This window comes from Engystomops pustulosus, chromosome 1 (assembly GCF_040894005.1).
Source record: "Engystomops pustulosus chromosome 1, aEngPut4.maternal, whole genome shotgun sequence".
Lineage (NCBI taxonomy): Eukaryota > Metazoa > Chordata > Amphibia > Anura > Leptodactylidae > Engystomops > Engystomops pustulosus.
The window spans coordinates 173795284-173817772 of NC_092411.1; the positions used below are offsets into that span (position 1 = coordinate 173795284).

Consider the following 22489-nt stretch of genomic DNA (forward strand, 5'->3'; position numbering starts at 1 on the left):
AAAGTGGTTTTTCATACGTTGAGGTGTGTAGTTTCCACAATGGGGTAATTTACGAGTCTCACTATTATTTAGGCCTCTCAGTGTCAATTAGAAGTTGAGCAGGTCCATCTAAATGCGGGTTTTGGTGATTTTACAAAAAATGTGAAAAATGATACCTAAATTCTGAGCCTCATATCATTCTAGTAAAATATGTGGAATCTTAAAAAACCATGCCAACATAAAGCAGACATTTGGGAAATGTAAGTTATGAATTTATTTGGGAGCTATGACTATCTGCATCAAAAGTAGAGAATTTAGAACGTTGAAAATAAAGAATTTTTCCAATTTTTTTCCAAATTTTGTTTTTTTTCATAACTAAACACAAAAGATATCATCCAAATTTTTAAACTAATTTGAAGTACAATGTGTCACGAGAAAACAATCTAAAAATCCCCTGGATATCTCATAGCGTTCCAAAGCTATAACCACTTATAGTGACACAGGTCAGATTTGAAGAATGGGGCCGCGTCCTTAAGGCCAAAATAGGCTGTGTCCCCTAGGGGTTAAAGCGTTACTGTAAAGCTATAGTGATTTTACCAAATTATTATGCGATTCCCCCTTTGGAAAGAATAGGACAAGCAGAGGAAGTAGGCATAGTTCTGTTTGTTTTCAAAGTTATGGCATTTTCTGTTCTGAAAGTGTGTGACAAAAATCTCTCTTACAAGAGTTGAAGTGGGCAGAGACTAATATCTGTCAGTCTATGCCCTCGGGCTGAGGCCGGCTAGCTTGCCCACAGATCCCATGATGCCTTGTGTTTTCTCTCAAAGTAATGTAGCATTAAATCCATTTAGTTTCCCACAAGTAAATCCAATGAACACTGAACATACAGGGTGTATATGGTGACAGCCTGGCAGCTTTCATCACATGGAGGAGCAGGGAACATGTAATAAGTGGTAGAAATCAGTAGTACACCAGTTACATGCAGTCTATAGCTTGTGCATACCTCCTAACCGTCCCGGTTTCAGCGTGACAGTCATGGTTTTACACCTCTGTCGCGCTGCCCCGGGAGGTTGAGAGATACTCACACTTTTCCTGCCATTGTCCCGGACCGAGAGATGAAGTCCTGTCTCCTGGTCCCGGGACACACTGAAATACATGCACAGATACAGAGGAGCAGCGCGGCTGCAAGGAAGAGAGCTGACAGCTCCCAGCACTCCCCCCTCCTCCTTCCCCGGCCGGGCCCCTCCACCTGTGTGAGCTGTGCCTCGTGTCCGGAGTGAGTGCAGGTATCAGCACGGGGCACAGCAGGACCCGGCCATAGGAGACTCCCCTGAAGCTCCTGATAGCTGTGGAGGGGGAGGGTAGCAGCACAGTCAGAGGTCACATCCCTGCTGCCCTGTGTGATGTCCCAGCTGCCCCCTCTACACTGACCATCTCCACAGCAGGGATCAGGGAGGACAACCACTCTCATCATACAGTGAGTAATGTCAGTGTACTGTATGATAAAAGACAGTCATCAGGGCTTGTGTGTCAGTTTTGTGATTTACAAGCCCTGAAATAATCGCAACGCCTTGCAAACCGCCAGACATTGCGATTATTCCGTCACTGAAGTATGAAAAAGTTCTTAGCACCAGAACATTAATTTTTGTAAATGTATGAAAACATTATAAAACCTACAGATTTGGTATCCCATCATACAGCTCTGTACATGGAAAAATATAAAAAGCTCAGGATTGAAAAATGCCATTAATGATGCAGGATTAAACTAATGTCTCTAAATCTACACCAGACTAAGGCTGCATTCACACGAATGTATGGGGGACGTATATACGGCCGATATACGTCCCCCTTACACTAGCACTGCGTTTGTAAATGCAGCACTAGTGGTACGTGTAACCGCACTCTGAGTCTTTCAAAAATTATGTGATCACCTTTGTAAAATTCAGCTTTGAAAGAAAACAATCACTGAATAGCAAGAAGGGGGTGTGGCTAGGGTGTGTGGTTAAGGGGTGGTTAATGTCCCTCTTTGTATTTGTGAAAAGTTGGGAGGTATTCTTGTGCTGTGTGAGCACTAAGGGTTAATAGCTTATCTGGATAAAGCCGATACTGCCGTTGACAAGGTGGGGGAAGTGAGTAGCGAAGGGCAGAGACAGACAGAGAAACTTCTGTAGAATCACAGACTGGGATGGAGGGACTGATGGGGAACAGGGAGATCTTGTACCTCCCTATTCTCTGCAAGAGACATCTGTATACACATCCAGCTTTGCTGTATTCACTGTTCTGCACATTTCCAGCTCTGCTGCATTTACTGAAACATGACCTCTTACCCTGTGAGCAGGGAGCAGCAGCTCATCCCCTCCTATGAATCCGTAGTGTAAACAACATTCATCTCATAAAGCTTATTTGCACATTGAGAGGAGACAGCCATTACAGCAATGAGGTAATATGATAGGGATAGAAAAGAAACTACTGAATATAGGTAATAAAGATAATAGGCAAAGTTGTTTTACATCCCAAGTGCTATTGATTTGTGAAAAATAAAAAAACCTTTACAGTTACGCTTTAAGCTTCTAGAAGAGAACTAGAAGAGAAACACCAGAATACCAACTGTGCTGTGTGTGCTCTTGAAAGCTGTGCCCTGAACATATTTAATATGGAATTTGTAATGAGGGCATACATACCAGTGTAACCTGCACCAGGTCTGGAGTAAATGATCCTGAAGTGACTGACTTCTTTATCTTCTTCAATTGCTCCAGCCGCTCCCTATCCTTCTCCACTGCCTTTTGAGCTTCACGCAGCCGTTCAAGGTCCCGCTGATAGGCCTCTCTTTGTGTTTCTAATTCTATCCGGTCTTGCCTCAGCTTTTCCATTTCAGCTCGTGAAGCCTCCTCTCTTTGCCGGAGCTTGAGCTCGGTATCTTCCATATTTTTTTGATGTTTATTCCTTTCACGCTCCCACCGTTGTTTGTCCTGTTTAAGCTGGTCTTGTAGTTTCTGCACATTTGCAAACTCCTCTCTCTGTTTTTCAAAGTTCCTTTGCTTCTCCTGTTCAAGCAACCAATTCCCCCTTGATGACTGCTGTCGGAAATGCTTTTCACGTTCTCGCTGAACCTCAATGTAGCTGTCTTGCTGCGCTATCAAAGCCTACAAATGTGAAGAGCACGTTAGAAACTAGTCACTGTATACAGGCGGGCCCCTACTTAAGAACACTCGACTTGCATACGACCCCTAGTTACAAACGGACCTCTGGATATTGGTAATTTATTGTACTTTAGTCCTAGGCTACAATAATCAGCTGAAACAGTTATCAAATGTGTCTGTAATGAAGCTTTAGTGTTAATATTGATTATTATGACAACCCAACATTTTTAAAATCCAATTGTCACAGGATTACAATGATAAAGTATACAGTTCCGACTTACATACAAACTCAACTTAAGAACAAAATACCAAAAAAGAACCAGATCCTGACGAAGCATTCGTGCGAAACGCGCGTTGGGGTGTATCCTTTGGCTTTCCCCTAAACTGCCCAGTGTCTGTCCATTATGTTTTCGGGTGAGTGTGCAATAGTATTTTGACATATCTATTACTAACACTGGACGGTACCTCCAGTGTTGTGTATGGTTTACATATTTCTTACTGCACTACTGCCACTTTTTGCCCAATGCATTTGAGTCTAATACTTTGACCATATTATGTCTATTATTTACTATACTATTTGGACTCTGGACTAACAGGGGTAGCCACTGGTCTCCTGTGCTGCCCTTTGTCCATCTGGGGCTACTTGTGTCCCCTATATACTGTATTTACAAATTTTTTTCTTTTCCCATTTGAGGGTTATATATGTTATATTTATGTACTTTCAATAAAGAATATTACATATTTTTATATATTGAAGTCTTTTGCCGCTCTGGTTCTTTTTTGGTATTTTGAGTATATTGTTGGATAGGCTGAATATAGGGGTATCCTTTGGTTTTGTGTCAACTTAAGAACAAACCTACAGACCCTATCTTGTATGTAACCCGGGGGCCTTCCTGTATTTACATTATGCAGGGTAAAAAGGAACAGAATCGAAACTCTGAGATACGAGTAGTAAAATGAACTGTAAAGAATGAAATTTGGAAATGCTATATTTATTCCCTCATATATCAGCAAAAAAGAAAAACAGAAGAAATGCAGAAGAAAATAATTAGCAATATGTATTTTTATTAAATAAAATGTAACTCACCTGTAAGCTATATAGGATTTTTAGCAGTGTCTGCACCTTCACAATCACCTGTAGAAAAAAAAAAGGTTAAACAGTATTGTGGACATACACCATAACGAAAAATTAAAATGCTACTGGCCCTTTAATCAGTCAATTGATTTTAGCATGTGGAGGAGACACAGGACAGAATATGGCTGCTGGTTACATGTTCTGCACCTACCTAGGCAGGTCATGTGACCATCACTATGTTTGGCTGTAGTCGGTTGGTTGCAGTGCATCCAGTGTGGTCAGTGTTGTGGTGAGATCCATCTCAGTGGGGTAATGTGCAGTGATGGCAGTTACACACATCATTACTATGGTAACAGAGGAGGACGGTCTGTTATATTATCACTGAGAGCAGAGCATAAGAGGAAAGAGGAGTTACTGAGAACTGAAGGATCTTTATCCATTTACATTGGCCATCTTGGAAAAAAAAAACTTTTTACTATAACTCATAAAATCTTGGGAATCATAAAAGCAAACTATTTAAGCTTAGTTTTGTGATTAATAACATTGAGTTTTGTTGTATTCATTCACTTTTCAAAAACGCATTTGCGTCACTTTCTTGTGGACTCGGTTTTTACGACTTTCACTGATATGTCTACTTTATACTTTTACCAAATGATATGTCTATTTTATTCTTTGGTTCGGTATAATCACGTTGATTCCAAGTTTATACAAATTTCATTGTGTTTTAATGCATTTTCTGAAATTCAAAAAAATGTGTACAAAAAAAAAATTGTTCTAAGAGGACCCGATGTTTTCATTGATACCATTTTGAGGACTATGCGATCTTTTGATCAATTTTTATCAAAAATTTTATGGTATAAAAGTCACATTTCGGACATTTGGGCGCTATTTTACCTTATGTGGTTCACAGCCGGCAATAAACCGGTTTATATTTTGATAAATCGGGCATTTTGGGACACAGCGATACCGAACAAGTTTGTGATTTTAACTGGTTATTTAGTTTTATATCAGTTCCAGGGATCTATGTTTTAGACCTCTAGTGTACTTTAACCCTAGATGGTCTGATCTCTCCTACTATATACTGCAATACTACTGTATTGCAGTATATGGCGTTTTACATAGGATTCGTTACAATGAGCAATTGGCTCATTTTTGAATCTTCATAAACGATTGCTGCTCCCTGATGACATCAGGAGGAGAAGTGATTTCAACAAGATTTAACACCCGCGATCAGTGCTAGCAACGACCACAGGTGTTAGCGATGGGTGTTTGATGCAATATGCAGCAAACACCCCAAGCCCTCTTCATACATCCTTCATAGCTCGCTGACCGATATATCCGTCAGTAAGCATGAAAGCATGCTTATTTTTATGGGTCTTAGAAGGTTTAAAGTTTTAGTAGCAAGCTATATTTTTGGTGACCACTTTAGTTTGGAAGTGCTTTTAAAAGGCTTCTCATAGACTGTAAGCTCTTGCAAGCAGGGCCCTCACTCCTATTGTTCCATATGACTGTTTGTACTCTGTAATGTAGTATTTTATTTGTATATATCCCATGTGATTTGTAAAGCCTTACAGAATATGACGGTGCTATATAAAAAAAAATATTATTATGTACTATAAACTTCCACAAGTAACACCATTTTATGAACTTAACATCTCAAACTATTTAAGTCAACATTTAGGGGAGTGTGTAAACCTTTAATTCTTTCTCAAGAATTAAACAAAACTGGAGTGAAAATTTCAATATTTTAGAAAATTATTCTAATTTAGCCCTAAAATGTACACATTCAGAGGGTATTAGAAGTAAAAATAGATCTCACAAGTGTTTGGGCTGTTTCTTTGGAGTATGGCAGTATACAGCGATGCTATTGGGTCTTTGGCAGGCCGATAAGGCTGTAAGTGTTTTCAGATGCCATAACATACTTGAAGTGCCCGAAAGGGACCAATACAAAGAAAAAGATTAGATAATTTTGGAAAGTAAAACCCTAAAAGAATCTATCTATGGTTGTATTGGGCATTTTGGCCCCTAGGTGCTGGCCCAATTTAAAACAAAGTGAATGGCGCAAAGTAAAAATTGTATTTTTGTAGGTTCTCACAGGTACAGCCATACTACATATGTGGTAATAATCCACATGCTGGGCACAAGGCAGGGCTCAGAAGGGAAGGACCGAAAAATAGCTTTTGGAGCTCCATTTTAACCAAATTGGTTTTGGAGTGGCCCTGATGTACCAGTACGATAGAAACTCCTGAGAAGTGACCCTTTTGGGAAACTACAACCCTAGGTTTGCAGGGGGCTTTTTAACCCCCGAGATGCTGGCCCAAATGTGATACAAAGTACAGGCTGTACCCTACTTAAGGACACCCGACTTACAGACACCTCCTAGTTAAAGACGGACCCCTCTACCCACTGTGACCTCTGGTGAAGCTCTCTGGATGCTTTACTTTACTGCCACGCTGCAATGATCAGCTGTAAAGTGTCTGTAATTAAGCTTTATTGATAATCCTTCGTCCAATTACAGCAAAAAAGCATTATGAAGCATTTGTAGATTCTCTTAAGGACCAGTACAGTAGAAACCCCTAAAACTGACCCTATTTTGAGTCCTTCCTTTACAAGCAGTTTGAGGAACTTCTCATGGAAAGTGCTGCCTGGATACAATGGGGCACATTTATTAAGCTGTCTGAAAGCCAGAATATTTCTTTTTTGAATCAACATGTTTTTATTATTTTATAACATTTAACAAACACATATTTCATATTTAGCCAAGCATGGCCTGTAACAATCTTAAATCTTAAAGTACAACATGCCTAAGGGTATTGTCCACAACATAGAATATTATATGTATAGAAAGGCAATAGCAAAAAGGGAATTACCCCCAACCCCCATCCCACCCATCCCAGAGTCAGCTCCAAAGGGTAGGGCTGAAGCGCCCCAATATATCAAGTTTCCAGAATATTTCTAGTTGCCCATGGCAAACAATTACAGCTCAGCTTTTATTTTAGCAGTGTCCAGTGCTCATGATTATTTTAAAGGGGAGCTGTGACTGATTGCCATGGGCAACTGGAAACATTCTGACTGCCAGACATCTTGATAAATCTGCCTCAATATTTGTGGCCTTGCTTCCAGAAGAACTGGCACTCCCCCCTTCACGGTCTCCAAACAGCAAATGTTTGATTACCACCTCTTGAAACTCTAGGAAAGTTCCCATCAGGCCTGCACATCAATATAACACGTATGCATTATACAGTGACATCTGCACTTATGGCTTCTGGTACAACACACTTGATTTGTTCGTGGCGCTAAAGGGCTGTTTCAGGGTTAAACGTTGGGAATAACTTTGATAGACAGTTGACGGGGTGTCGGCGGTTCTTCCAGGTTGCTGGAAGATGAGGGATAACAACCATCATCTCCGCTAGCTGACTTAGCATCAGAGGTCAGCATCTTATACTCCTCCAACAGAGTGTAGAATTTTTGGGACATTGTACTGGCACTATATGCAATACCCAAGGACACGACTGTAAGATGGAACATAAAAAAAATTATATGAAGTCCACCTAACTATACGAAACACCGAAAAATTATATGAAAAGTCCCTAACTAGACAGCACACTGGGAAAACATTTATACCAGGCCGGAAAAAAACACCTATGTGCACTGTGCAAAAAGGTTAAAATGCACCTAGCTAGTACTCAAGAGATCTAACTACCACTGCAAAAAGAACAGTGCAGTGCACGGAAAACTGTGTCCAGTGTAAACAGCGCACTGAAAAGTGTAAGCCCCCCACCTATAAGCACCATGTAAAAAGGTGCTACAAATGCACCCAGCTAATAATGAGTATAAATCTAACTAACTATCACTACAAAGAATACTGTACAGCGCTATTCACATGGCTCAATGAAAAATGCGTCCAGCGTAGAACAATGCCTGCACAGCACACTGAAAACTGCATTTGTGTTCAAAACAAACAGGCGGATTATGGGAGTAACAAATGACATGGTGAGCACCCAAGGTGATCACACAGCATCAGGAGGGGATCAGATGGAAGTAGTAGTAGTGTAAGTAGTGAAATTTGACAGAGTGATACCAAAGTAAAATGGAGTGGGAATACACTGAAGTATAACACTTTTACTGCAAAAATGCTGTGATTGGCCAGCAATCACCCGGGCCGAACCCCTCTGATTTGTCCGTTGACGTGGGCAGGAGGGTCTCGTGCTTGCGTCAGCCGACATTGTGATATTCAATATAAGTAATGAGCCCATGATGCACTACTACAACAGGGAGCGCTATTTGTCGATCTATATGCCGTATGGCTATATGTCTATATGGCGGAAATTGTTAAAGGCGTTTGTCTATAATCAACATTTATCCCATCTCCATATCCACTCAGTCCCCATCAGCTGCGATGACTTTTGGCACCGACTTCTCCTGCTAGTCATCAGCATTGCATTACAACATTGGCCCTCATTTACTAAAAACAGTGCAAACTCCTGTGTAGTGTAAAGAGGGCACCAGATTCATAGTTTCTGGCGCATGTTTTTCATGAATCTGGCGAGCCCTGCACTGCTGCAACAGAGTGTACTACTTTTGTTTGGTGCACCCTTAACATGGGGCGTGCAACACACTTATGTTGGACTTTGCATGATAATTGTGGCGCACGGTCCAACTGAGCACTGGAACGCCCATTTCAGTGCAGAAATTTGTGTCACATGAAGAACAGTGCAGCCGCGACCCAAAAGGTTTGCATCTTAAAGAACGTGCAAAGTCAGACAGAAAACTGGCGCACGGCCCTTAGTGAATGTGCTCCATTGTATCTAATAGGTAGGTAAAGCTACTTTAATTAAATTTTAAGGCATTTACCAGAGCAACACCTTTAAAGGCAATCTGCCATTTGATTTCTTGCAGTATGAACCAAACATACCTTGAAAATGCTGTAGCTACAGGCACACATCTTGTTTAATCCCTAAACTGAGTGGTTTTGCTGAACAATTAACAATTCAGGACCTTGGGAAAGCTGTATTGCTTCAACCTGCAGTTGATAAACACATTCCAAGCAGCTTTCTGAACTGTCCAGACAGGACTAATCAACATGAGCTGGATCACTCATACACAGCAGCTGGGGGATGGTACAACAATTGATTATTTCTGCCTGTTAGGCACAACGCAATGATTACATCATTCTCTCGAGCAGTGCATACTTAATGTAAGAGGAGAAGCGCTGGAAATAGACCCAGAAACCACAGAGCTTCATTATCATAATTTTATAATTGTTTTTTCAGCAAATCCCCTCAGCACAGGGATTACATAAGATATGTTTCTGCATCAGTGCAACTGCTGTAGTCTCAAGGTATGTTTGGTTCATAATGCATGAAATCAACTGGTAGATATCCTTGAAGTGAACCTGAGACCATGAAAATTTAGTGTAATGCATGCAGGAGTAGCTTCAATGTATAGCAGGATAGCTGAGCAGTTTTATATATAGTTTTGTGGGGAAAATATTTCAATAAGTGATTTACCAGTATATGTTTCCAGATCCAAATAATAGTGTGTGCCAGTCAATGTTTCCCCCATAGCCATACGTGCTTGTCCCTTCTGCCTACATACCAGTACCTGGTACCAGTCAATAAACCACTATGTCAGCCATAAACGTGTTTACCAGCCAAAAGGGCCACCAGAACAGTGCAAAGTTACAAGTGACATGGGAGAGCCATAGTTACACAGGTTTTGCAAATCCTAATACTTTACTGTGGGATCTGAGTTTCACATAGGTCACAGTGCAAATGTTTTGCTAGGTGTGCTATGCATCTCGTCATATATGAGAGAGGTCAGCAGAGGTTTTAAATGAAACATTATTACATAAAGATGCATATTGGATGGTTTCCTAGAATACTCGGGAACGATCTTCTATGATGGGGTACTTAGCTGGTAAATATTGCACTGCATTAGGGCTCACGGACGTTCATGAGGATGTAAAAGCGGCCGCAAATTTGCATGTGTGGCACCGATCCACGCCGTACACCACAAAAAGATAGAGCATGCTCTATTTTTTTGCAAGTGTGCGCCCGTGCGCCGCTGTTTCCTAGGGAGGGAGGAGGGATCACCTCCTCTCCAGCACACGGTGGTATGCCCGCCCTCCAAGCATACCCTAATGTACCCTAATAGTGACAAATATTTCAAATATTTAGTGTTGCATTTTCCTGTGTATAGAAAAATATTACCTCAGACTCAGGAGAGTTGTGATTTTCCAGGATGGTCACTTCAGGCTTTGAGAAAAAAAGAATAAAATTGTCAAAGCTTGATGTTGTGTTAGTGTTTTATCAGCATATAGAAAGTTATAGCAAAGAGTCTAAATGACAATAGATTCAGAAAATAGTTAACGCCATTTGAGTTTTCAAGAAAAGAAAAAAATCAATCTAAAAACAATATTTTGGTAAAAAGAATATTATACTCATTTCTAATCGGTGACTCATATCGATAATAAATGATGAAAAATACAAATTTCATCAAGTGACAACAAATTAAAGGAAATCTTCCAGGATCAAGGATTGTAAACCAAGCACACTAACACACTGGTGTGTGCCACCTCTGGCAGGATCCACTTTTCTTTAAGCTACTCATTCCCTGGTTTTTACAAAACAAGGCTTTTAAAATTGTACAAATGACTCTGAGGTGATCCAGGCTCAATAGGTGGTAATGCAGCCTGGAGCCCCACTGGCCCATTTACATATTTGTTTAACCCCTTCCCGACATTTGACGTAATAGTACTGCATGGCGGGAGGTGCGTTCCCGCAAAATGCAGTACTATTACGTCATGCTTCTGGCCCCGGCTCCTGAACGGAGCCGGGGCCAGAAGCTGCGGGTGTCAGCTATATATCATAGCCGACACCTGCCCCTAACACCCGCGATCGGAGATTTCTCCGATCGCGGGTGTTAACCCCTAACACGCCGCGGTCGCGCTGACCGCGGCGTGTTAGAGGCATTTAAAGTTTAAGAAGAGGGAATCGGACCCTCCCGCGGCGCTTACCGGGGGGGTCCGCTGCTCCGATCGCAGCCCCGGGACTGCCGGTGCCCGGGGCTGCGAGATCTTCATCCCGGTGCCGGGTCCCTGCCTCCTGGCAGGACCCGGCTGTAAGACACTGGGCATGCGCAGCATGCTCAGTGTCTTACATTACACAGTGCAATACATCTGTATTGCACTGTGTAACCTGTAAAAATGCTTGAACAAGTGATCAGAAGATCACTTGTTCAAGCTTAGATGGCAGTAACTGTAAAAAAAGTAAAAATAAATAAATAAAGGTTTTTTTTAAATAAAAATAAATAATAAAAGAAAGTGAAAGTCCCCCCAAACACCACATTTCCCTGTACACAAGTAATAAAGTATAAAAAACACTAAATCACAAAAAAACCCCACTTATTTGGTATCGCTGCGTCCGTAACAATCTGTACAATAAATCCTAATCATAATTGGACCACCTCGGTGAACGTGGTAAAAAAAAAAAACCCAAAAACATGCCAAAAATTTAAACTTTTTATCAAATTGCTTTACAAAAAATGTTCTAAAAAGTTATCCGAAAAAGTTACAAGCACCAAAATGATACCAATGAAAAGAACAACTTGTCACGCAAAAAATAAGCTTACAACCAGCTCCGTCAACCAAAAAATACTATAGTTATGCTGCTATAAAAATGGAAATACTAAAACAAATGCAATTTTTTCTATTCTAGTTTTCCTTCAATAAAATTGGACAAATATGAAATAAACTATATAAATGAGGTATCACCGTAATCGTAGTGATCCGTAGAATAAAGATAATATATTATTGTTACGCTACAGTGAACACCCCCCAAAAAAATGCTAAAAATCCAAAACAAGAATTGATGATTTTATTTTCCTCCACACGTAAAAAGTTAATAAAATTGCTTCAATAAGCTAAAAACCCACTAAAATTAAGTTTTTTTACAGTGCATCTCATCTCGAATAAAAAATAAGCCATTATGTATCTAAATTGCTTAAAAAATAAATAAAGATTGTATAGCCTATTCCCAACGCGCATTGTTGTAGAACGGTGCGGCGGGTAGTGACTTGCCAACACGGTTCAGACACAGTGATCGGGGCAAGACGGCGGCTGTTCCTGACGGCCATTCATCCTGCCTCATGGACCAGAAGGGTTACGTCCCCCCCACATGATCGCTGCTACTGGCTCATCAATTCAGACCAGCCAATAGCAGCGAATTTACTTATGACGTCAGTAATACCGGTCACCATGTCTGTAGACACGGTGATCGGGGCAGGGTGGCGGCTGTTCCTGACAGCCACCAATTTTGCCTTGCGGTCCAGAGGGGTTTTGTTGCCCCCCTCTGTCCATGTTTGCCGCTATTGGCTGGTCGATTTGGTCCAGCCAAATGCAGCAATATTCGTCACAATGGGCATCGCTAGGGTGAATAAGAGCAACACTTGGTGAAAATTTCCCTACGAAAAAACAAGATTTGGTACAAAAGCGCTGGCCGTGCACATTGTACAGATTATGCTGTACAACTCTTACGTGCTGTTCCAATGTGCACGTCCTGCCGTATCATTTCTCCATTTTCAAGAGGAAGATATTAGGAAACTAATATTGGGACAAGAAGGACGGGGCCCCAGTACCCCTGGTTTAGATGTTCCTGTGTTTTGCCAGGACAGCATTTTCCCGGTGAATTCTGCTGCTTCTAATGGTAGGACTCAATAAAGAGTCTGTTCCAAAAGAGAAGTTAGGATGGACACTACATACTAAGGATGGACACTACATACTACTAAGAGACCTGCGACAACTCCAGAGTGACAAAAGTTTAGTTGGTCCCTTGGTATATTCCACCTCCTTATACGCAACACATTCACAATTCACGCCCAACCTGTTGTGAATTAATTTCGGTAAAATGAATAATTGTAACAACTGTTATGTCCCGTTGCTTCCTATAACCCTCCATTATTTCATATGGGCCGCCACATAACGGGCACTGAACGTTCCAGAAATAATTGCAATTTCCATCTCGGACTCCATTGCACATGATATTTGGAAACCACCTATATGTTCAAAATGCTCATTTCACCACATGTATTACACTATACCACATATTACACCTTGCTATATTCCCCAAGGGGTGTACATTCAACAATTAGGGTCACTTTTCGGGTTTTCCTCTGTTTTGGTACCACTACGGCTCTCCAAATGTATCCTGACACATGTGAAGGATTTCTGTCAAATTTGGCCTCTAAAAGACAAACATCCCTCTTTTCCTCTACTGTGCGCCCATAAAGTATTTTATATGCACATGTGGGGTACTTCTACACTCGGGAGAAATAGTTTCACTCCTTTTTTGGGGTTATTTAATATATTATCCCTTGTGGCTTACAAAAATTAGGGGTAAAGTGACATTTATAGGAAAATTTTCACCTTTTTAATGTTTAGGGCCTAATTGGATCATTCACCTGTAGGGGCAAATACATATATTACACATTGCAAAATTCTCTAAGGGGTGTGCATTCAAAAATTAGGGTCACTTTTCGGATTCTTATCTATTTTATACCACTAGGGTTCTCCAAATGCATGTCAAACATTTCTGTCAAATTTGGCTTCTAAAAGGCAAACATTCCCCTTTCCTTTTACTGTGCGCCCATACAACATTTTATATACACATGTGGGGTACTTCTACACTTGAGAGAAATAGCTTTACACATTTTGGGGGGTTATTACATTTTTTTTATCCCTTGTGGCTATAAAAAATTAGGGGTAAAATGACCTTTATAGGAAAATTTTTAACTTTTTCCTATTTAAGTCCTAATTAAATCAAACACCTTTATGGACAAATACACATATTACACCTTGCTAAATTCTCTAAGGGGTGTGCTTTCCAAAATGGTGACACTTGTTGGGGTTCCCCTCTGTTTTGGTACCACTACGGCTCTCTAAATGCATCCTGACATATGTAAAGGATGTCTGTCAAATTTGGCTTCTAAAAGTCCAACGCCCCTCTTTCCCTTCTGAGCTTCACTGCGTACCCATACAACATTTTATTTGCATGTGTGGGGCAATTTTATACTCGGGAGAAATGCTAGTACACATTTTTTTGGGGTTGTTTCATCTTTAATGCCTTATGGGATACAAAAATTAGCCGTAAAAGTGACTTTTTTGGGAAAATGTTCATCTTTTTCCTTTTAGGGACCTATTTGAAGCAAACACCTGTAGGGGAAAATACAGATATTACACCTTGCTAAATTCTCCAAAGGGTGCACTTTCCAAAATGGTGACACTTGTTGGGGTTCCCCTCTGTTTTGGTACCACTAGGGCTCTCCAAATGCATCCTGACACTTGTAAAGGATGATTGTCAAATCTGGCTTCTAAAAGGCCAACGGCCCTCTTTCCCTTCTGAGCTTCACTGCGTACCCATACAACACTTTATATGCAAAAGTGGTGCAGTTCTGTGCTTAGGAGAAATAGTTCTACACATTTATGGGGGGTGGTTCATCTTTTATCCCTTGTGGCTTACAAAAATTTGGGGTAAAAGTGACTTTTTTGAGAAAATTTTCACCTTTTTTCCTTTTTGTGGCCTAATTGAATCAAACACCTGTTGGGGCAAATACACAAATTACACCTTGCTAAACTCTCCAAGGGGTGTACTTTTCAAAATGGTGTCTCTTGTTGGGGCTTTCCTCTGTTTTGGTACCATTATGGCTCTCCAAATGCATCCTGACACATGAAAACTTTTTCAGCCATATTTGCCCTCCAAAAACGAAACAACGCTCTTTCCATTCCAAGTGCCCCCCTGTGCCCGTACAGCAGGGTACAGTGACAAAAGGGGTATTGGCATACTCAAAAGGAATTGCCCTCAACATTGTAAAATGCATTTTCCTTTTTAACCCATTGTGAAGGTGCAAATTTTAGTGTTCAATGAATCTATAGTAAGATAAAATTACATTTCTCTAATTTCACTTTCATTTATCTTTCACGCTCATGAAACGCTCAAAGGGTTAACAAAATTCCCAAAGGTTGTTTTGAATATTTTGAGGGGTGTAGTTTCTAAAATGGTGTCATTTGTGGGGGTTTCCTGTCATGTGGGCCTTATAAAGTCACTTCTAACTAAATTGACCCTCCAAAAGTAGGTTTTGATGATTTTCGTGAAAATCTGAAAAATTGCACCTAAAGTTATAAGCCTCCTAACATCCTAAAAAAAGGAAAAGATGTTTGAAAAATGATGCCAAGTTAAAGCAGACATATGGAAAATGTAAGTTATCAAGTTATTTTAGTGATATGACCAACTTTCCAAAAAGTAGAAAATTTTGAATTTGGAAAACATAGTTTTTTTCAAAATTTTTGCCAAATTTCCATTTATTTCATAAATAAATACTAAACATATTGATTAAATTTCTCAACCAACATGAAGTACAATGTGTCACAAAAAAACAATTTCAAAATCAACTGGATATGTTAAAGTGTTCCAAAGTTATAACCATTTATAGTGACACAGGGCAGATTTGAAAAAATGGGCCGTGTCAGGAAGGTGAAAAGTGGCTTCAGCGTTAAGGGGTTAAAGGTTTTTACTTAAAAACAAGGGCATAGGAAGTTTAAAGAAGAGCAAATCCTGCCAGAGGGGGCACACAACAGTATGTCAGTATGCTTGGTTTACAATCCTTCATCCTGATTTGTAGATGTCCTTTAAACAAATTGACCATAATGACTTTTACCTCTCTACGCACAAGGTCTTGAATTTGAGCTTCTGAGCTGGTAGATGTGGTGCGTCTGTCCTTGACTCTCTGTTTAAAACTGCCAGCTGCAAACCCAGATACAACAAATTTAGGTGGCATTATATAAGAGGAGCAGGGTATGTTTCTTTCTTTAAAGGAAAACTACCAGAAAGAGTAAGAGAAAACAAACTACAGACACTCTTTCCTAAGGTCCTCTTCATTCTGATCCTGGCAGTGGTCTTCTTTTAATGTTGCCACGCCGTGATCACCTGGAAAAAAAAAAAAAGAGTTCGAAAAAGCAGTGCTTTTTTTTAAGCTCTTTTTTTCCAGGCGATGCCGGCGTGGCAACATTAAAGGAGACCACTACCCGGATAAGGATGAAAAGGACCTTAGCAGTGTATGTGTAGTTTGTTTTTTTCTTACTGGTAGTTTTCCTTTAATGGAATAAACCGTCCAGACAGTAAAGAAATGTTAAACCTGATTATTTTAATAGCTTACCTCCTCGCCCCTCCCTGTAGAATGATCTCTCTATAGGTCATAGAATATGAACACAAATATCTCCAAAAACCACTTTCCGATATGAATAATTCTCCAGCAAATCAACCTTTTTCAGAGCAGAGCACCATTATCCTTTCATTAAACGGTTAAAATAGTAGCAAACTTTTGATGGTCAGAGACACAGTGGACATTCTGCAGCAATTCAGCAGTTTATGCAGCAGCAGAAAGATGGATTTCCAATCTTGCAAAGACTGAATGAATTCTGCACAAGGGATTGTCATGTTGCAGATTTCAAACTTGCAGCAGGATTGGCAGCAAACCATCCAGAGATGTAATAGGTCAAGAATACTCTACTTTTCGTACTGCCCTGGCTTCCAAATGTGTTTACAAAATCCATTAAAAGACACTGCTATACAAACAGCTATGATAAGATAAACAATCCTAGCTACAATTTAAACAACTTACACTGTTATAATGAACCAATAGTCTTACTTTTGTTTACAAGTCCACAGTTACTGTCATAACCCCCAAATGTTTCCGATCTTCTAGGAAGAGTGGTTACACCAGAGCAGGGATCATCATTTGGAGAGGAGAACTGTGATAGCAGCATAGCCTCAATGTTTTCAGCTGCGTTTAACAAACAAAATAAGGTATATTTTAATTGTGACAGAAAACAACATGTAGCTAAATAAAATCAAAATGAAAGAAGTAAACTGTAAGGCCGCATTCTCACGACCGTTGAAGTATCCCCCAGAAGCTTGCAATGGGCGCACAGAGCGTTATGGAGCAGCACACATGCGGCACTGTTCCATACCTGGGGAAAAGATAGGACATGTCCTATCATTCCCTGTAATACGGCACTGTGCATCTCTATGGAGAGGGGCGAGCAGCGATCACTCCCTCCTCCTCTCCTGTGCGCCAACGTGTGCCCGTTCTTCACAATGTAGCCTCAATCTGTAAGTCATTTAAACGACAGTGACTTTCTGACTCATTTCCCCCTTAAAAATAATATTAATGAGCTAACTTTAAAAGAAGTTTCTGGGCATATTTTGTTAATGACCTACCCATAGAATAGATCAGACCTCCACTGTCAGTTATTTATCCCCTGGATGGGGGAGAAATGATCTTTATGTGAGAGGGTCGGGAAGTATAAGTTCTCCTTACAGAGAGCGCCAATTAAGGACGACATGTAGGCGTGTGGAGACTTCTAGCCATTGAAGCTCCAATAGGGGAAAATATGCAAATACGTTTTCCAGGATGGGATAAGGAAAACCTTATTACATTATGTGGGATTAAAAAGGTATTCCCATGAAGACAAGATTCTTAAATGTATTCAGGATAACAAAATAACACATTCTCTAATCCACTGTTAATTAACAAAAATACAGCATTTCACAGATATAATTCCAATCTGTCTCTGTCAGTCCTGGTGTACACAATTTTGGTTTCCCCTGGACCCAACCCTGGATCTTCTGACTTTAGGGTTGGCAGACAGATTGTTCTTCTTGTCTGTTGCTGTACTGAGCTGAGCTTCTCTCTGCCTCTAGCGTCCTTCCCCCTGCATTCCAGGACGGGCATGCACGTGAGCACACACACACACAGCTGGCAAACAACACATTGGGGGTCATTTACTAAGGGCCCGATTCACGGTTTCCCGACGTGTTACCCAAATATTTACGATTTGCGCCGATTTTTCCTGAATTGCCCCGGGATTTTGGCGCATGCGATCAGATTGTGGCGCATTGGCGCCAGCATGCACGCGATGGAAATCGGGCGGCGTGGCCATAAAAAAACCCGACGGATTCGTAAAAAACGCCGCATCTAAAAAAAAAAAAAAAGTGTCGTTCGACAAGAGCTTACCTGCACCCAGCAGAGCACGGTGAAGTTCAGTGCAATCCGATGAACTTCAGCGGAGTAGCGCCACCTGGTGGACGTCAGAGGAACTGCCTTAGTGAATCCCGGCCAGACCCGAATCCTCCGCAGAGAACGCGCCGCTGGATCGCGAATGGACTGGGTAAGTAAATTTTCCCCATTGAGAGGAGAGAAGAGCTGAGCTACGAGCAGATAAGCAGAGCTGACAGTATGTTAATGGCTTTGATAGTGGGGGGAAAATGTCATGAGTAAAATTGTAAAGTAAGGGGTTAAAAATGATCTTTATTATGTAAACATCACTAAGAGATTTCATTCATGGGCAACGCCCTTTAACCCCTTAACGACCTGGCCTTTTTTTATTTTTTAATTTCCATTTTTCACTGCCCACCTTCAAAAATCTATAACTTTTTATTTTTCCACATAAAGAGCTCTGTGACGGCTTGTTTTCTGCGTAACAAATTGCACTTCATAGTGATGATATTGAATATTCCATGTCATGTACTGGGAAGCGGGGAAAAAAATGAAGTGTAAATGGTGGAAAAATGCATTTGCGTTGTTTTCTTGTGGTCTTGGATTTTACGGCTTTTACTGTGCACCCCAAATAACATGTCTACTTTATTCTTTAGGTCGGTACGATCAGGGGATACCACATTTTTATAGGTTTTATGTTTTCAAGCATTTACAAAAATTAAAACCTCCTGTACAAATTATTTTTTTTTACCATCTTCTGGCGCTAATAACTCTTTCATACTTTGTTGTGCAGAGCTGTGGGTGGTGTCATTTTGTTCGACATTTGATGACGTAATGCTACCATTTTTTTAGGAGTGTATGACCTCTTGATCACTTTTATAGAATTTACAGCAAAAAATGTTTAAACTCCAATTGTCACTGGGGCCAAAATTTTTTTTGTCTGGATCTACAATTATAAAATATACAGTTTCGACTTACATACAAATTCAACTTAAGAACAAACCTCCGGACCCTATCTTGTACGTAACCCGGGACTGCCTGTATTTATATTTATATGACTTCTAGGGAAATGGGGGCAATTTGAATTTATTGGTTTCTTTAATTATAATTTATTATTTTTTTTTTTAAATTTTTATTATTTTTCTTATTGCCATTGACTATCTAATAGGGAATTCTGGAAAAAAATGCAAATACAAATGGGATAAGGAAAACCACGCCTCTTTTAGCTTTCCTTTATGGGAAAGCACATTTTTTGATCAAAAATCAATAGTCCGGTAAACATGAAGAATAATTAGCATTTTGTGATTTATACACTTCATTTGCAAGCATCCCTCATCCCTGCAACCTTATTTGAGAGTTTTCAGGGCCCTTTCAGCTGGAGTAAGGAGATTTTACAACTGTGTTCCACTGCCCTTCCTTCTCCATAGAGTGTCTATGTAATCTAACGTAAAATGGTGCTATTTTTATTAGCAATAGTTAATAACGAAAAAAAATTGTAAGCAGAGTTACAATACATTTATTAACACAGTTAGGAAATTAAAGGTCTATCTATAGTATAGGTCAGTATAGATATGAGACTGTGATACACAGCAGAGCTGTGAAACACAACGGACAGAGCTGTCTGCTTCCAGGCCTGTGAAGTCTAAGGGTTATGCTGGCTTACGAGATGGTCAGTTCCCGTTCACTTCAGCAGGAGCCAAGGCTCCAGGACCAGTATGCAATGGAGGGAGCTGTCTGCTGCCGACTCCATCCAGTGTTGCTAGCCAATTCATGGAAGTGCCGGGTTTTGCATTTCAGCACAATTCATAGTAGTGATCTATTGTATGAAACTATTTATTTATTTTTGCTTTCAGTTCCCCTTGTGCTGCTTCTGGCGGGCTCTAGACAAAAAGCAGTCAATACACTTGCTTCTTACTTTCATTGTAGAAAAAGACTTATCAGCTATACTGCCATCATAAGTAGCTCAGCTCCTTCCCCGACAGACAGGTAAAAAGTTATTCCAGGAAAAACATACATATATTTGCATTGCTTAGCTCATATTTTTACACTTGCCTTCAGCTATAGCAGAAAGAAGCAGGGTTTCTCCTTTTGAGCTCTCTCCACTATCAGCTCCAATAAAGAATCGGATCCTGGACCCATGTGATAAGTCATCAAAACCATACAGGTCAGCCAGGGCCATACAAATCTGTAGTTTTTCATTCAGTGCCTGTGTGATTAACGCGTCCTTCATGCCTAAGCGATCTGTACAAGTAAGGAAAAAATAAATTTTCATTTTTCTTTATATAAAGTAAAGCATAAAGATTCTTTTAGAGATCAACCTTGGGCAAGTGGCAGGAAAAAGGGGTAGACTATTTACACAACTAGCACAGAAAACACTGCACACATGCATAGCCACCTTGTATTTATTCTCCACACGGAAACAGTAGAATTTTCCCTCACTGGGTGGAATGGGGGTCAGGGGACCCCCACTATAGATATATGGACAGCTCTTAGAGATGTTTAAAGTGAGACCATTGCCTTTATTTTCTCTGGATCTGTTTTAATGTTGAAGCTTGACACAAAGAAATTTATCATTTAAACTGCTCTGGAATTGGCATTGTTGTTATAGCTCCTTTTTGTTTTTCTCTTTTCACATTCTCTATATTGTTATGTATAAAGCTCTTAGAGTTAGTTGTGCAAATAAAATATGAAAGTGGGAATACTCTTATATTGTATTACCTTGAAGATCCTTTATCCTAACTGCACGCTCTAATGCTTGTTTCCGCTCTTCATCTGCTTCACTGAGAAACTCTGTCTCTTGAACTGGACAACTGTATGAAATATAAAACTTTTAATTGGAGAACAGGACTAAAACAAGAGTAAAAATACGTCATGCAGGCGGACCCCAACTTACAGGCGACCCCTAGCTACAGACAGACCTCTCTGTCCACTGTGACCTTGGGTGTAGCTCTCTGGATGCTTTACTAGGGGAGGTAATTTTAAGCCCTTTTGCAATTGGATTAGTTACCCGAATCTTGCTCCTTTCTCTTGTATTCTGCAGCCTTCCCCTAGATGTCAGTGATCTCTCAGATAGCTGTTGCTAGGCACAATACTTCTTCATAAAGAAGGAGCCGACTACTGAGCTAGAGACACGCCCCCCCCATTTCTCTCCCTGCAATCAGCTGTTCACCTCATGGCTCAGTGCTCCAGCTGTTAAGTGCTCACAGGAACACTAACTAATGTAGTAACCAAACACCTAAACTCTCATCTCTCCCTCAGCTTTCCCTTCACCTGTGTATAAACAAATCATCCACACAGACAGAAACTGCAGCCCCCCTCCCCCCATCACCTCACACTCCACAGCAGGAAGTGGCAGCAGAGGAGAGATTCTCCAAGTCTTCATGCAGTGCCCTCATGTGCTGTGCTGAAGTTTTACTTAGATAGGTAGGTACATAGATAGATAGATATGAGATAGATAAATATAGAAACATAGATAGATATAAGAATGCTTAGAATGACCTGCTCCGTCACCTCATCACAAGCACACGCTGCTGACCAATGAGACCATATCTATTTATGTATCTAATATCTATCTCATAACTATCTATCAATCTCATATCTATCTATGTGTATCCTATCAATATATCATATCTGTCTATTTTTCCCATATCTATCTGTCTATATTCTATCATCTAGTCATCTCTATCTATCTAATATATTTCTATGTATATCCTATCTATATCATATGTATCTATCTAACTAGTCATAGCTATCAATCTATCTAATATCTATCTATCTATGTATATCCTAGCTATTTATCTTTCTACATATGTACTACGTATCTAGGTTAAACTTCAGCACAGCACATGAGGGGACAGCTTGAAGACTTGGAGAGTCTCTCCTGTCATTTCCTGCTGTGGAGTGTGAGGTGATGGGGGAGGGAGGGCTGCAGTTTCTGTCTGTGTGGATTATTTGTTTACATACATGTGTAGGGAAAGCCGAGGGAGAGATGAGTGTAGTAATTTGGTTACTACATTAGTTAGGGCTTCTCTCTGCACATAACTGACTGCTGGAGCAGTGAGACATGAGGTAATCAGTTGTGAACAGAGAGGACAGATGGGCGTGTCTCTCCCTCCATAGTCAGCTCCTCAGTGAAGAATGTGCCTAGCAACAGCCATATGAAAGATCACTGACATCTAGGGGAAGTCTGCAGAATACAAGATGAAGGAGCAAGATTTGGGTAACTAATCCAATTGCAAAAGGG

At 40.4% G+C, this 22489-nt stretch overlaps 1 protein-coding gene across 6 annotated transcripts in view; it reads right to left on the reverse strand.

Moving 5' to 3' along the window:
- Positions 1–22489, reverse strand: part of ARHGEF18 (Rho/Rac guanine nucleotide exchange factor 18) — a 373611-nt gene that overhangs the window by 16638 nt on the left and 334484 nt on the right. For 5 of the 6 annotated variants that reach the window (XM_072113898.1, XM_072113894.1, XM_072113896.1 and 2 more), the window contains 8 exons: positions 20965–21056; positions 20299–20487; positions 16897–17031; positions 16104–16175; positions 15907–15992; positions 10407–10451; positions 4207–4254; positions 2661–3122 (listed from right to left, as the gene is read on the reverse strand). In XM_072113898.1, coding sequence (XP_071969999.1) covers positions 2661–3122; positions 4207–4254; positions 10407–10451; positions 15907–15992; positions 16104–16175; positions 16897–17031; positions 20299–20487; positions 20965–21056 — 1129 coding nt within the window. The remainder of the gene's footprint in view (positions 1–2660; positions 3123–4206; positions 4255–10406; positions 10452–15906; positions 15993–16103; positions 16176–16896; positions 17032–20298; positions 20488–20964; positions 21057–22489) is intronic. The other variant, XM_072113897.1, reaches the window with a different exon arrangement.